The sequence below is a fragment of the Pseudorasbora parva genome, chromosome 6 (genome assembly GCF_024679245.1).
Source record: "Pseudorasbora parva isolate DD20220531a chromosome 6, ASM2467924v1, whole genome shotgun sequence".
NCBI classification, from domain to species: domain Eukaryota; kingdom Metazoa; phylum Chordata; class Actinopteri; order Cypriniformes; family Gobionidae; genus Pseudorasbora; species Pseudorasbora parva.
The window spans coordinates 21017816-21032715 of NC_090177.1; the positions used below are offsets into that span (position 1 = coordinate 21017816).

The 14900-nt window shown below is 41.3% G+C and overlaps 1 protein-coding gene across 1 annotated transcript in view; it reads right to left on the minus strand.

Annotated features, from left to right (window-relative positions):
* The window catches only part of itih6 (inter-alpha-trypsin inhibitor heavy chain family member 6), an 18922-nt gene continuing 4022 nt past the window's right edge, over window positions 1-14900 (minus strand). Inside the window, exons 4-18 of the mRNA XM_067446111.1 lie at window positions 14185-14295; window positions 13593-13840; window positions 13334-13503; window positions 13126-13242; window positions 12868-13039; window positions 12409-12692; window positions 3177-4392; window positions 2982-3014; window positions 2240-2257; window positions 2052-2105; window positions 1931-1951; window positions 1753-1803; window positions 1524-1637; window positions 1056-1436; window positions 1-941 (exon numbers count right to left, since the gene is read on the minus strand). Of these exons, the coding sequence (XP_067302212.1) occupies window positions 679-941; window positions 1056-1436; window positions 1524-1637; window positions 1753-1803; window positions 1931-1951; window positions 2052-2105; window positions 2240-2257; window positions 2982-3014; window positions 3177-4392; window positions 12409-12692; window positions 12868-13039; window positions 13126-13242; window positions 13334-13503; window positions 13593-13840; window positions 14185-14295 (3253 nt within the window). The 3' untranslated portion in view covers window positions 1-678. The remainder of the gene's footprint in view (window positions 942-1055; window positions 1437-1523; window positions 1638-1752; window positions 1804-1930; window positions 1952-2051; window positions 2106-2239; window positions 2258-2981; window positions 3015-3176; window positions 4393-12408; window positions 12693-12867; window positions 13040-13125; window positions 13243-13333; window positions 13504-13592; window positions 13841-14184; window positions 14296-14900) is intronic.

The following is a 14900-nucleotide window of genomic DNA, read 5'->3' on the forward strand; positions in this document are numbered from 1 at the left end:
TTTAAATGGATGCATATATACACATACATTTTTATGCAAACTAACTGTAAGCTTAGAGGAAAAAATGATTATTGTGAAAAATGTTGGTCATCATTTCACCCCAAAGTGTATATGTAATAGTTTTATTAAATTTGAAATGGTTAATTTCATGATAAATATGCACTGATATACACTAACATTCAAAGGTTTGGGGTTGGTAAGATTTTCAGCATCTTTACTCCAGTCTTCAGAGTTACATGATCCTTGTAATATGTGGATTTGCAGCTCAAGAAAGTTGTTTCAGTTCTACTAAAACATTTTTTTCCAGGATTCTTTGATTAATAGAAACTTCAAAAGAACAGAACTAATTGAAATATAGATTGTTTGTAACAAATGCCGTTACTGTTTGATCAGTTGAATGCATATTTGCAGAATAAACATGTTCATTTCTTTAACAACAACAAAAAAAAAGAATCCTACTGACCCCAAACTTCTGAAAGGTAATGAGCATTATGTTCAAATGCAAATATTTGGACCAATCTATGCTTAGGAAACATCTTTCAATTGATCACAGTTGTGTGTATTCTTAGTCTCTCTTTTATACCCTATCAGATGTTTTTGCACTGTCAAGATTCAAGTTACAGTGTCTTTTCTGTACCTTGTAATTCTGTAGATGTAGAAATATGATGTAAGGGTTATCTATTGATGATCCACAACATAGCTCTCGTAGGGCTGGCCCAGAAGTCTCTCTACATCCACCTTTGGCACCACCCAACATTGAGCTGAGTGACGCTTCCTGGTTGAGTCCTTTAGATTCTTGTCTTGTAGAGTGACAGGAAAATGCTCATCTCCTTTTTTTATCAAGCCCATAGCTAGCGAAGTGTTCTTATTTGTTTGTGCATGATGGAAACCCACTTGATCTGTTACCCTTATGACCTCTATATGGGTGTGCTGAAATTGGCCTGGAAGCGGAAGAAAATACACAAACACGATCTTCAGAAATGGGGAAATAAGTCTGAAAACACATTTGACATCTCACTGAATAAGACTAAAACAACCAATGCTGTGTTACCTACCCAACAGCCCTTGCGTGAGGTGAGAGAGTCCCTTTCCATCAGCAATATAGAAGCCCAGGTGCTCCATTTGAAAATATTTGGGATGGTTGTACCGATGGAAGACAACAAAGAACTGCACACCAACTCCAAGCTCAATCCAGCAGCTATGGTGCTCTTCAACTGTGATTCTCAAACTGTGTCGCTCCATAGATCCTCTCTGATTGGTGGGCAACTTATCGATTTCCTTCCCGTCCACCTGCACTACCACTGAATCCAGTGTTAATGTAATCATAACGGCACTTTCGGCAGCAGTGATAGAAATTCTGTCGAAGAAGGTACGAGTACAATTCTCCTTCCCCTCCTTTGAAGGAGCCATTATTAAATGCCCATCCACAATAATTCCTAATGGTATAAGTCATAAAACATCTTGTCAAGTCTCCACAAAGACATTCAAGCTACTATATATTGGATGTAAAATCATAAAACTACCTTTGTCTGGGTCCTCAAGAAGCCGCAGTACATCATCAGCCCTGCCATCAATGGTAAAACACAAAGTTTGATGCAGCTTCGGGAGCTGAACAACAAAATGTGGGTCTCCGTCCACTTTTAGAGACACAAAACACACAAGTATGTTAATGAATCTCTTCTACGAGACAAATTGGCTAAAGGAAGAAGGAATATGCACCATTTCATGAAATATTCTGTCCTGGAGTCATACCTGATGAGGTGAAGACTCTGACTAAGCTTGAACTGGATGGGTTGTCTGGGTCTGTTGAAACAATAATACACGTAAAATGTGCTGCTTCTGCTAAAAGGATTAAAAAGTTAATAAATGTAGTTACACCACATTTATGGAGATTTATTATTGCACATACTGTAAGGCAGGTAGTGCTTACCATCTACCTCAGCATCTAAATCTGAAAGAATAATGAACAAATCCAAAAACTGACATAACAATAATCCATAGTGGAATTAAAAAAAGAGACTTAGCAAAGATTTTTTATGTTTTTAACTCACATGACTCATAATGGATGTTGTAGTCATAGTCCGAGTCAAGTGGTGTATCATAATCTGCGAAATAACATTGTTATGAGGATGCAGCTTTGGCTTCATTTCATTCATGTTCAGGCAGTTTAAAAAAAATATATATTTTGTATTAGTGCCAAACTGATTGACCACTTTGTAGTTGAAAACATATTGCTTACCTTTAACAAGTTCAATATCTGCATGGAAAATAAAGAAAAACATGATCAGAAGCTACAACATTACCATGTTATTGTGACTATGTGTCCACTCAGCTTTATGGCCTAACGTGGATGTTGGCAAGTTGGAATGGCATAGGGAAACATTGACACATCACAAGAAGTGGAGAGTGAAATTTACCCATCAGTCACTGTGCATCACATCACTCCAGTACTTAAAAGAAGTTTGACTCAAATAAACGAGGTAAAAAGGTTCCGCCATTATTATTATTTGGGGTAGTTTGTGTCCATTTTTCATATGCATAAAGTAACGCAATACAATGCCCCTATGTTTTTTTAAAGGTTCTTAATTCATTGTTCCTAATACATTGAACATCACCACAGTTCTCAAAGAGTCTGAAAATGGTTAGTCCAAAGATTCTCTCTCTCCACACCCCTCCTGTCCCCTGAAAACTGCATCTTCTTGACATGTTGACAACACAAACCAAACAATTCCAGGCCTCGGCTACAACTACAGTTTGAGGGCGAGTCAAAGTACACATCATTCACGGACAGCCAATGAAGACCATAGGCTGGCATTATGCAAATGTATTACATTGTTATGTTCCTCAAAATGTGATTCAGAATCTATTCTTCCTTTGCAGAGCTTTTTCCTTCACAAACAGCTATATTACACGCTGCATAAAGGTAATATTCGAAAAAGCACTTAAAACACAAGCAGAATGAAAAAAGCAGATTGATTTACCTTTCCTTTGAATTTGTATGGATGAAGACACATCTGATGGACACAGAAGAATGGATGATAAAGGTCCAAAAATGACAAAGGCAGAGGCACTTTGATTATCCATTTGAAGTGTATGTGACATTCATTGAATACCTACACATTTTAGCAACACAGTGACTAATACATTTCAGCTACTGCTCCTTTGAAAGAACTCACCTAGAAAACGAGAGGCTTCCCAAAACTTTGGTGCATCTGTCATTCCTGGCATAGGCAGAAAAGTAGGAGCCACCAGTGTGGCCACTTCTAGTTTAACATGAATGTCCGAATTAGCATCTGGTGTAGATGCAGTGGAGGTCAGTGTCTGTCGGCTCTGCTGAAGCGTTGTGGGTCCAGAGGTTGAAGAGTTCTCAATGTCTGAGGAAGAGTCTTTCACCACAGATGGCACAGTTTTGACTAAGGTGGCTAGTGTTGTGCTTTTGACTGGTGGAGAGGAAGAAGTGGTTTTAGTCATACTGGGAGCTCTGTTTAAAATCCTAGCCAAGGCGTGTGTGGTTTTGATGGTGCTCAGAGGAGAGGAGGACAGCTTGCTGGAAAGTGGGTTAGTGGTGGTCTTAAGTGGTCCTGTAGTGGTCTTCTTGGGTGATGGAGGAGGGATTGTTTTGTCAATAGAGACAGAGGTGTTCGGCGGTCGACCTGTGGTGTGAAGCCCAGAGGGAGGTGGATGTGCTTGTGTAGATTTGGTGACATTAGGTTTATTTGTTTTTGAAAGTGAGAAAAGGCTGGATTTTTTGGTTCCCATTGTAGATGTGGAAGATATTTTAGGTGCAGTGTGAGAGGTCTGATTTGTCACATTTGTAGACCCTGCTATGGTACTAGTTGAAGTCTTGCTGGTAGTAGCCACAACAAAAGAGCTAACAGTAGGTTCTGGTTCATCAATATCCGGTTTGATCACAACCAGTGAAGTGACTGGTGTTACAAAATTGTACTGAAGTGAAAGATTGGTGGCTTTATCTACAAGAAGGCGCTGTGTGATCAAATCCGAAGTATTCATTTTAGCCAGCAGCAACTCTTTGATTGTGAAATAAGCCCAGAGCCGATGCACAAAACTCGGAACGCCAGCCAGTGCCGTTGCACAGCCCAGAGATGGTTCTGTGCCATTTATGACTGCTTTGGCCAGTGGTAGCTCATTCTCCACTTTCACTTTCTGTTTTGAATCTTTTGCTGTCAGTGTAACCTTCAGATTGCGCACACCTGGTTTAAGTCGTCCCGTGACTACCAATTCAGAGCCCTGGAAGTAGTTGGGGAACAGAGAGCGAGTGACCTCGTACGCCTGATCGTCTAGATAGGACAGCTGGATATCTGAAAGCAGAGGACTGGCGACTTCATCATAGAAACCTTTCAACTGGACAGCTGCATCATCGTCCTCATATACCTGAAAGACAACAAATAGATTAAAATATGAATCAATAATTTTGATTGGCTTAATACATTTCCAAGAGTGCTGATATACAGTCCAAAAGCAATGACACTTTTTTACTGTTAGTAATACTTTACTTTTCTGTGTTTGTGCGCGAGTTCCAGACATTCTGGGATTTTTAGTTCATCTTTCAATGATTAGTCAGTCACTGAAACATTATTTTAACCAATTCATTTAAGAAAACAGAATAATTCAGAAACAAAATAAGCGACTAATTTTATAAATGAGTCATTGAATCATTTTTATTTAATTGATCCATTAGAAAAAAGTGATTGTCTTGGAATCTTTCATTGAATAATATGACCTCATCAAGTGTAAGAGCCATATTCAGTTTTTATTATATGTAATTCTGTCATATGCCACTAGGGGGCACTAGGTATGTGCTTTGGCTCAGCTGATCTCAGGTCAGCCCGGGTATGTCATTTAACTTGGAGGAAATTCAGAGACAGGTGTTGCTGATTGGGAAGCAAACAGTTTTCGACTGTGTCATGTCGTGTCTTACCTTTATGGTGAACAATAGGGTTTGTTGTTTTGGTTATGTATTATGAGTTAAGATATTGCCTCTAAAATATGTATTGGAGGAGAATAAACTTGCTAGATAATATAGTAAAAAGACTGAACTCTTGATTTGTATGAGACCACAGTGGCACACGTCTGAACTTAATCCTTTATATTAGCAACCAGTATTAGACTTAGTTTAGGACTTAGTCAATACAATTTGGTCGAAAACTGCTTCAAATTGGATAGTAGTTCATCGTGAGGACGCTGACCTGTTATTGTTGACGGTGTTCGTTTGGAAACCACGGATGTGAGGTGGGCAAATGTTTGGAGTTGCCGATTGCTGAAAGGATCTGCACCAGAGCGAGTTAAAGGGTCACTATAATATCAGCATCATCATCGGGACACCATTCATCAAGCCGGCCAACGCTCTATTGGGGTATGTGGTAATCAGCGCTGATATTAGGAATGGCCATGGTAATTTGTGTGCACACATTCGCGTAAAACCAATGTATTGGTAACTACTGGCAACCGTCTAAAAATAACTTTGCACGTTAAAACGAGTTGTTGCGCAACACAAAACTATTTGCGGGCTTATTAATAAATAAGCCAATTCACTTTGTGTGGTCATTATGGCCGAAAAGGGACAAATTTGCCTTGAGACTGAACTTTGTTTGGATATAGGGGTAAAATCTGTAACTGAAAAACGTGTGGTTAAATTAACACCCAAAGCTTTGTTGGAAAAAATAAGCACTTTAGAAAAGGAAAGAAAGTTTAAATTCAGTAAACTGTTGAATGCAAAAAAGTCTATTGCTAAATTGATGAGTGATAAAAAACATGTAAGTGAGGTTGAAAATGAATTTAACATGTTTAATAAGTTGGGTGAAGAAATACAACATGTACATACATCTTTAATGGGTTTTTTGCCTGCTGATGAAGCAAACAAACATGAAATATGGTACAAAGCTAAAATGCTGAGTTTCAATGAGTTTTTTGAGGGTACAAATCAATGGTTGCATGACACTAAAGCTACAGTTACCAAAATGGATGATGATCATGATGATTTGCCGGTTCAAATTGAAACTCAATGTGTTGATGTAAATGCTGCAAATGGAAATGAGGTTGATGTTAGCAATGGAAGAAGAACTGCTGGTGGAATGGATGAGGAAGAGGAGGATCAGATTCAACCTCAAGACAGCATTTCAAATGTGCAGTCAAGGCACCGTGGCTCTAGTAACGGATCCTCTAGTAGCAGATCATCCACTTCTTCAGCCAGACGCAGGGCAAGGGCGGAACAGGCCGCGCTCTTGGCTCGAGCTGCTGCGTTAAAGGACAAGCATGCATTAGAGGACCAGGAGCTCATGGTGAGGAGAAAGAAGGAGCAGCTTGAGCTGGACACTGAGATAGCTGCCACGTCTGCTAAGCTAGAGGTGCTACAGGTTGGTAGCAGTGTCCATTCAAGGCAATCTGATGGAATGAGTTCCTATATCAGGAAAGGAGCTAGATCTAAGCTCAAGCCCACTTCTCTCAATCCACAGGCTTCAATATTTGTGCCTCTGCCCTCACAGCAACATGCATCTTTACCACTACAAAGCAATGCTTCACCATTAGCCACGCCAACTATCTTGCCAAAGCCAACTGTCATTCAAGGCTTTCAACCCCCTCAGTTACAATCAAACACAATCTTCAGTCAAAGTTTTCAGCCCACTATAGGCCAACAAGTATTTCAACCCATGCAAGGCCAACCTCCGACAGCAGATCTCTACAATTTGCTGAAACAACAGAATGATTTAACAGCTCTCCTTGTCAAAATGCAAACTTTACAACTGCTGCCTCGCAGAGAAATTCCAATTTATGATGGAGATCCTCTAAAGTTCAACACCTTTATGAAGGCGTTTGAACACTGTGTGGAAGCAAAGACCAGCTGTAAAGGAGACTGTTTGTACTATCTTGAGCAATTTACTAGGGGGCAGCCAAGGGATATTGTGCGCAGCTGCCTTCATATGACTGCAGATAAAGGATTCACTGTTGCTAAAAAATTGCTCAAGGAGCACTTTGGAAATGAGTTTAAGATGACAGAGGCCTACATGGAGAAGGTTACAGGGTGGCCAAGTATTAAAGCTGAGGACCCCAAAGCGCTCAAAGCTTATGGACTTTTCCTCCGTGAATGCTCCAACGCTATGGATGATCTTAAATACTTGGAAGAACTTAACATGCCAGCAAACCTAAAGATTCTGAGTCAGAAGCTACCTTACAAACTCCGAGACAAGTGGAGAGCAAGGGCATGTGAGATACTGGAAAAAACTGGTCAAAGAGCACAATTCTCAGACATTGTGGAGTACATTGAGCGGCAGGTCAGAATTACTTCAGATCCAGTCTTTGGTGACATACAGGACACTTCACCTTTCATCAAAGGAGCTACAAAAGTAAACAAGTCACATGTAAAACCTCAGTTGGGAAGAAACACCTTTGCAACACAGGTGGTCATTGAGGATGGATATAGTACACCTGAAGGTAACAAGAAGGAAAAGGCTCTGAATAAAGTCACATCCTTTACCAAGATTGATTCTATTTTTTGTCTGTATTGTGCTGCTGGGAATCATGTTTTGGAACAATGTTTCAAATTTGGAAAAAAGACACACAGGGAGAAACTAGACTATTTAAAAGAGAAAGGTCTGTGTTTCAGTTGTTTGTGCACTGGACACTTGAGTAAAAATTGCGACAGGCGCATCATTTGCAACAAGTGTAACCGAATGCACCCGAGTATTTTGCACATAGGAGAGAAAGAAAGGGTTACTCAAAAGGATCAGAAGGATGGCGAACAGAAAATTACTGAGCAGTCAAATACTTCTGATAGCTGCACAACATCCTCCGCTTGTTGTTTTACAGGGGCTGGCCACTGCAATGGAATTCTTCCCATTTTGCCTGTTAAGGTGAAGTGCTTAAAGGGAAACAAAGTCATTGAAACATATGCTTTTCTGGACCCAGGGAGTACAGGAACTTTCTGCACAAGGAAGCTCATTGACAAGTTGAACTTGGAAGGACGCAAATGCAAGATTCATATCCGCACCTTGGGCCATAATAATGCAGTAGAAAGCTCCGTTGTTGATGGCCTGGAAATTTCAGGAGTTTCTGATGAGTGCTTTTATCCCCTTTCCAAAGTGTGTACCCAGAAAGAGATGCCTGTCTCTACAGCCAATATAATCAGCGAAAGGGAGCTGAGAAAATGGCCTTATTTAGAGGATGTAAAGATTCCCCATATAAATGCTGATGTTGACCTATTAATTGGCACAAATGCCTCCAAGTTGATGGAGCCTTGGGAGGTTATTAACAGTCGTGAAGGTGAAGGACCTTATGCGATCAGAACCCTATTGGGGTGGGTAATAAATGGTCCGTTACGGGGAAGTAGCGACTGTGGAAGTGACCACCCTTTAGTTTATGCCAACAGAATTGCCATTGACAGAATTGAAGAGCTGTTAACCAGCCAGTACAACTATGACTTCAATGAGCAAGCTTCTGCAGAACAGGAAGAAATGTCAAGGGAAGAAAAGAAGTTTATGGAGGTAATGGAAATCTCTGCTCAGTTTAAAACTGGACATTACACGTTTCAACTGCCTTTCAAAGAGAAAGATGTTTTAATGCCAAACAACCTCGGTGTTGCCATGCAGCGTGTTTGTGGTCTAAAAAGGAGACTTCAGAAAGATACAAACTTTCAAAAAGAGTACAACAACTTTCTTGCTGATGTCATTAGCAATGGTTATGCAGAAGAAGTGCCACAGAATCAGCTGGAAATGCCAACAGGAAAGGTATGGTATATCCCACACCACGGCGTGTACCATCCACGGAAAAGAAAGCTACGAGTGGTGTTTGACTGTGGAGCAAAGTATAAGGGGATCTCGCTCAACAGTCAGCTCTTGCAAGGACCGAACCTCACCAGCTCGTTAGTTGGAGTTCTTATGAGATTTAGACAGGAACAAGTGGCTGTAATGGCGGACATAAAGGCTATGTTCCACCAGGTTAAGGTAGCAGAGAAACACCGGGACTACTTAAGATTCTTATGGTGGCCTCAAGGTAACCTGGAGCAAGGTCTTGTAGAGCATCGCATGACTGTCCATTTATTTGGTGCGGTTTCCTCACCTAGTGTTGCCTGCCTTGCTCTTAGAAAAACTGCTGAAGACAATCAGGCCAACTTTCCAACAGAAGTGATTGAAACAGTCAACCGAAACTTCTATATGGATGACCTACTGAAGAGTCTTCCCTCTGAAGAGGATGCAGTCACCATGGTTAAGAACCTTATAACCATTTGCGACAGAGGAGGGTTTACCCTCACTCAATGGATTAGTAATAGTCGTGAAGTGCTACAAAGCCTCCCAGAGGATCTCAAATCCAAGAATCTGTATGAGCTTGACCTGGATAGGGATAAGCTGCCGTTGGACAGAGCTTTGGGGTTGCAGTGGTGTATCGAGACGGACACTTTCAAATTCAAGCTGAAAGTCAAAGAGAAGCCAGCAACCAAGCGAGGCATGCTGTCCATCATCAGTTCTGTCTACGATCCATTGGGGTTTCTGGCACCTCTAGTACTCCCGGCCAAGCTGCTGTTGCAGGAGTTATGTAGGACAAAGTGTGATTGGGATGATCCAATACCGCCAGCTTTCCAGCAAAAGTGGAACAAATGGCTGATAGATCTTGAGAAGGTGGCATATTTCAAGATCCACAGATGTGTGAAACCTGCAGGATTTGGGAGGACTGTCAGCGCCCAATTGCATCACTTCGCTGATGCGAGCGAGAACGGCTATGGTACGGCTACTTATCTGAGAATGCAGAACATGGATGAGAGGGTTCATGTTACTTTCTTATTTGGCAAAGCCCGAGTGGCCCCCCTGAAGACTGTCACTATTCCCCGTTTAGAGCTCACTGCTGCCGTTGTTGCAGTACGAGTGGATAAGATGCTTCAATCGGAGCTCCAGCTTCCACTAAAGAAGACTTGCTTTTGGACTGACAGCACATCAGTTCTTAAGTACATAAAGAATGAGGACCGAAGATTTCAAACCTTTGTAGCTAACAGGGTAACCACCATCAGGGTTAACTCTGACATTGCACAGTGGAGATACGTTCCCACATCCCTGAACCCTGCGGACGATGCTTCCCGTGGATTGAAGGCAGAAGATCTTATGAAACAAAGATGGATAAAAGGGCCAAAGTTCTTATGGGAACCTGAAGAGACGTGGCCAACATTTCCTGTGGATACAAGTGTCACTGCCGACGACCCAGAAGTAAAGAGAAGTCTGACGGTCAATGCGATACTTGTTGATGTCAATGCTACATCACAACTGATGACCCATTTCTCTGATTGGCAAAGATTGAAAGTTGCAGTTGCATGGCTCATTAAATTGAAAGGAACTTTGCTCAAACTGAAAGAAAAAAGAAAAGAGTTGGAGTGTGCAAACACCAGTGTTATTGGAGCAGCAAGGTTGGATGTGCAAAAGGAGATGCACGCTTTCTCAACATCGCTTGGGAATCAGAAGGTGACGCTGGAAGATCTCTTGGAGGCTGAAATCTCCATAATCGCTTTTTGTCAGCAAGAGAGATTCCCCACTGAATTTGCTGCACTAACCTCTGGCAAGTCACAAGTGCCGAGAAATAGCAGCCTCTTCAAATTGGATCCGGTTCTAGAAGGAGGACTTCTACGAGTTGGGGGACGGCTAAAAAGGGCAGCTATCCCTGAGGACATTAAACATCCTCTCATCTTGTCAAAGGACCAACATATTTCCGATCTTATCCTCCGTCATGTCCATTTACAGCTTGGACATGGCGGTAGAAATCATGTTCTTTCTGCTACAAGGAGAAAATACTGGATCACAAATGGACCTACTGCAGCGAGGAAGATCATATCAAGATGTCTCATTTGCAAGATACATCGTGGAAAACCTGGTGAGCAAAAAATGGCAGACCTGCCAGAAGAGAGAGTGGTTCCTGATCTACCGCCATTCACTAACGTTGGCGTAGATTACTTTGGGCCAGTTGATGTAAAACGAGGGCGTAGCATCGTGAAAAGATATGGAGTGGTATTTACTTGTATGACAAGCAGGGCCGTGCATCTGGAAGTGGCCTATTCTCTTGACACCGACTCATGCATCAACACGTTGCGAAGGTTCATCTGTCGGAGAGGACAAGTCTCACACTTAAGATCTGATAATGGCACCAACTTTGTGGGTGCAGAAAGGGAGCTTCGAGAAGCATTAGCCACTTTGAATCATGACCGCATTGAAAGAGCCTTGTCCAAAAAGGGTATTAAGTGGAGTTTTAACCCTCCAGCTGGGTCACATCATGGTGGCGCATGGGAGCGCATGATACGGATGATCAGGAAGATCTTGTGCTCTGTGCTCCGTCAGCAAACCTTGGATGATGAAGGGTTCCATACTGTGCTCTGTGAGGCTGAAGCTATGCTTAACGATCGCCCTATCACAAGACTGTCAGAAGATCCCAACGATCTTGAGGCGTTGACGCCAAACCATCTGTTACTCCTCAAAGGAAAACCAGTTCTTCCACCAGGATTGTTTGATAAAAGGGATGTATACGCAAGGAGAAGGTGGAAACAATCCCAGTACATTTCGGATCTCTTTTGGAAGAGGTGGATCCGTGAGTACTTACCGCTTTTACAGGAGCGTCAAAAATGGAACCAAGAGAAGAGGAGTTTTATTCCTGGAGACCTGGTCATGGTTGTGGATTCCACAGCTCCACGTGGGACATGGATGCTAGGAAAAGTCCTTGAGACCTTCCCTGATAAAAGAGGTTTGGTACGTGTGGTTCGTTTGAAGACCAAGACAAATATCATTGAACGACCCATAACTAAAATATGCTTGCTTAATGAAGCTAAAGACTAAATGGTTCCCATTGCATGTGGTCTGTCTATATTCTCTGTATTTATGGCTCTTTTGTATTTGGTGTAATTGCTCTGGTAGACGCAATTAGGGGCTGGAGTGTAAGAGCCATATTCAGTTTTTATTATATGTAATTCTGTCATATGCCACTAGGGGGCACTAGGTATGTGCTTTGGCTCAGCTGATCTCAGGTCAGCCCGGGTATGTCATTTAACTTGGAGGAAATTCAGAGACAGGTGTTGCTGATTGGGAAGCAAACAGTTTTCGACTGTGTCATGTCGTGTCTTACCTTTATGGTGAACAATAGGGTTTGTTGTTTTGGTTATGTATTATGAGTTAAGATATTGCCTCTAAAATATGTATTGGAGGAGAATAAACTTGCTAGATAATATAGTAAAAAGACTGAACTCTTGATTTGTATGAGACCACAGTGGCACACGTCTGAACTTAATCCTTTATATTAGCAACCAGTATTAGACTTAGTTTAGGACTTAGTCAATACATCAAGCATTATGCATTTGCATATTTGAGGGTGTAATAACACTGTTGTGATTTCTTGTATAGGTCTACTTGTACTTTAAAAGGCAAATACCATCCGAGCCACACCCCGATTCTCCAATGCCAGCCTTCTCAACATTGGAAAATCAGCATCATCTCCAAAGGCCAGGCAAAATAACGAAGCTAAACCCAAAGCATGGTGTGCATTGCGTAGAATCGCATCTGGTTCTGTCTCCCCAATAGTGGCTTCTCCATCAGTCAGAAAGATGACCATGGGGACACGGTGAGTAGAAGACACTTGACCCGTGGGTAAAGATGAATGTGAGGATGGGTTCAGCAGCTGGGCTGCAGACAATAGGGCTGCATTGATGTTTGTCCCTAGTTTAAAGAGAAAAAAGAGAGTTAATTAGAGTATTTGCTGAATCTTCTCTAAATCTTATTTTTCCAGAGCTGTATATATGATTTATATATGATTTACATAAAAATAAAAACAGAATTCTCCATGAAACATTTAATCATTTTCAGTCATCTAAGATACCAAGAAAACACTTACAGCCTTCTGCAATTATCTTTCTGACAAATTCTTTGGCATCCCGCACATTCTGCCGTGTGGCCCGCACAGTGCGTCCTTTCTTCCAGGTATAGACCTTATCTGAGAACGTGATTAGATTGAAGAAATCTCCTTCACGTAGGTCACTCAGTATGGTGGTCATGGCTGCTTTAGTCTGACGTAAAACACAATGAAGAAATACATCAGTGTTCTTTATCTAATTCTTGACAAGTTGTGGTTTTGAGGTGGCTGAGATGCTACCTGCTTCATTTTCGTGCCAATCATTGAGCCGCTTATGTCAATGACAAAGATGACATCTTTAGGAACTACAGGAAGTCCTCGAGGTGCAAAGTAGTGAACAAAGTAACCATCATCCACCTGGAGAAAAAAACCAAATAGCAACATTATAATGCTACATGGACACCACCACTATTCTGGTACAAACAATCAGGTAGCTTAGTGTGAAGACCTGGATGTCCCCCATGGGGTCTTTGAGCTCCACGTCATACTGAATGACGAAGTCTGCATTGAGACCTCTGGGAGAGATGTTCCTCTGTTGCTGTATGGTAGGAGTGTAACGTACATGTGTGCAGTGAGGATTCTGCTCGACCTTAGTTGAAGGAGGAGGTTCTGCATCTGCTAAAAGATCAGTGAGAAGCAGAGGAACCTATCTTTGAGATTTGTTGGTCATTGGGTTGGCGTCACAAAAGTGCTTTCTTTTAGGGTACCTTGAACACTGTTTGTGAGCAGTCGGCTAGTTCGTAGTGGCAGAACTCTGATGAAGCTTATGCCAGTCCTCTCTGATATGCTAACATCCATGGAGATGTTCTGCACAGGTTGACCAGGTCGTAGACCCAGAGAGAGCTCATATCGGCCAAGCCGTCGTAATAACAGCTCCTCATAAGACAGCGAGAAGGACACGCGAGCCCCAGGAGGTACATTGACTGCTACACGGAACTTCTCTATCTCGCGTTCCCTTTGGAATACAACAAAAGTTAATCATGTTCTGGTTCTTGATGGTAGATATAAATGAAGTGTTTGGCCATGTGTCATGAGATAACTCTTCCTCTAAATAAATTATTTTGACTTCCATTTACTTTAATGATGATCCAATAAAAAAGGTATATCGTTTAAAACATCTGCAACAAAACTATTCGAGAGATTTCCTCAACACATCCATTTCTAAAACAGCATGTCTGTGCCAAACTCAAAAAGTAAATTAAACGTGGCCTATTGCATTTTTCAGTAAATGCCTGCACACTGGGATTCTGCCAAAGGCAAGTCCCAGTGGAGAAGGTATTAAACAGATTTTAGACTGACTTTGTGGCAACAAGTCCTGCCGTTTTCCCCTGCTTCTTAGCGGTATCATAGATCTTCCTGGCATCAGTTCTGCTTTTCACCTGAGCCACATACGCCTTACCATTTGAGGTGCTGGGAATAAACAAAAGACAAATCAGAACAAAAAAACTCAAAAATATTTCATTTGATAAAGATCATACAGGCAAGTCTAGTTCATATAGTTGTGATATGATGGTGGCTGATGGCAAAATACATGTTTCATTAGATCAAACAAATAAAATAAAAAAACACCCCAAAATGTAAAAAAGAAATTCTAGCAATGACTCACAATGGGACTTTACATCTCACAGTTGTGACTATTTCTGTTAACTACAAAATCTTCTCATAATTGCGACTTCTTTTTCACAATTATGGCTGTATTTTTTTATTTTAAACATTATCTTAAAAAAGTGCAGAAATATGCTTTTAAACTAAGCTAGTGACATTGAAAAAGAGGTGGACAGAAAATATAAATTCCCTCACAAAACATGATCACTAAAAAACTTGCGACCATAGCCGCTCATAGTCAATCACCTCAGCTCTCAGTGCAGTATTTCCCCTGCATAAACACACACGAAGCTATCCATACTCTCTTTGTGTCTTTACATGAGGGTCAAGGAGAGAAAATACTAACGTAAGGTCAGCAAATATATTTAAATAAAAATCAACAAGAACCAACCAAAATAAACCAACACCCT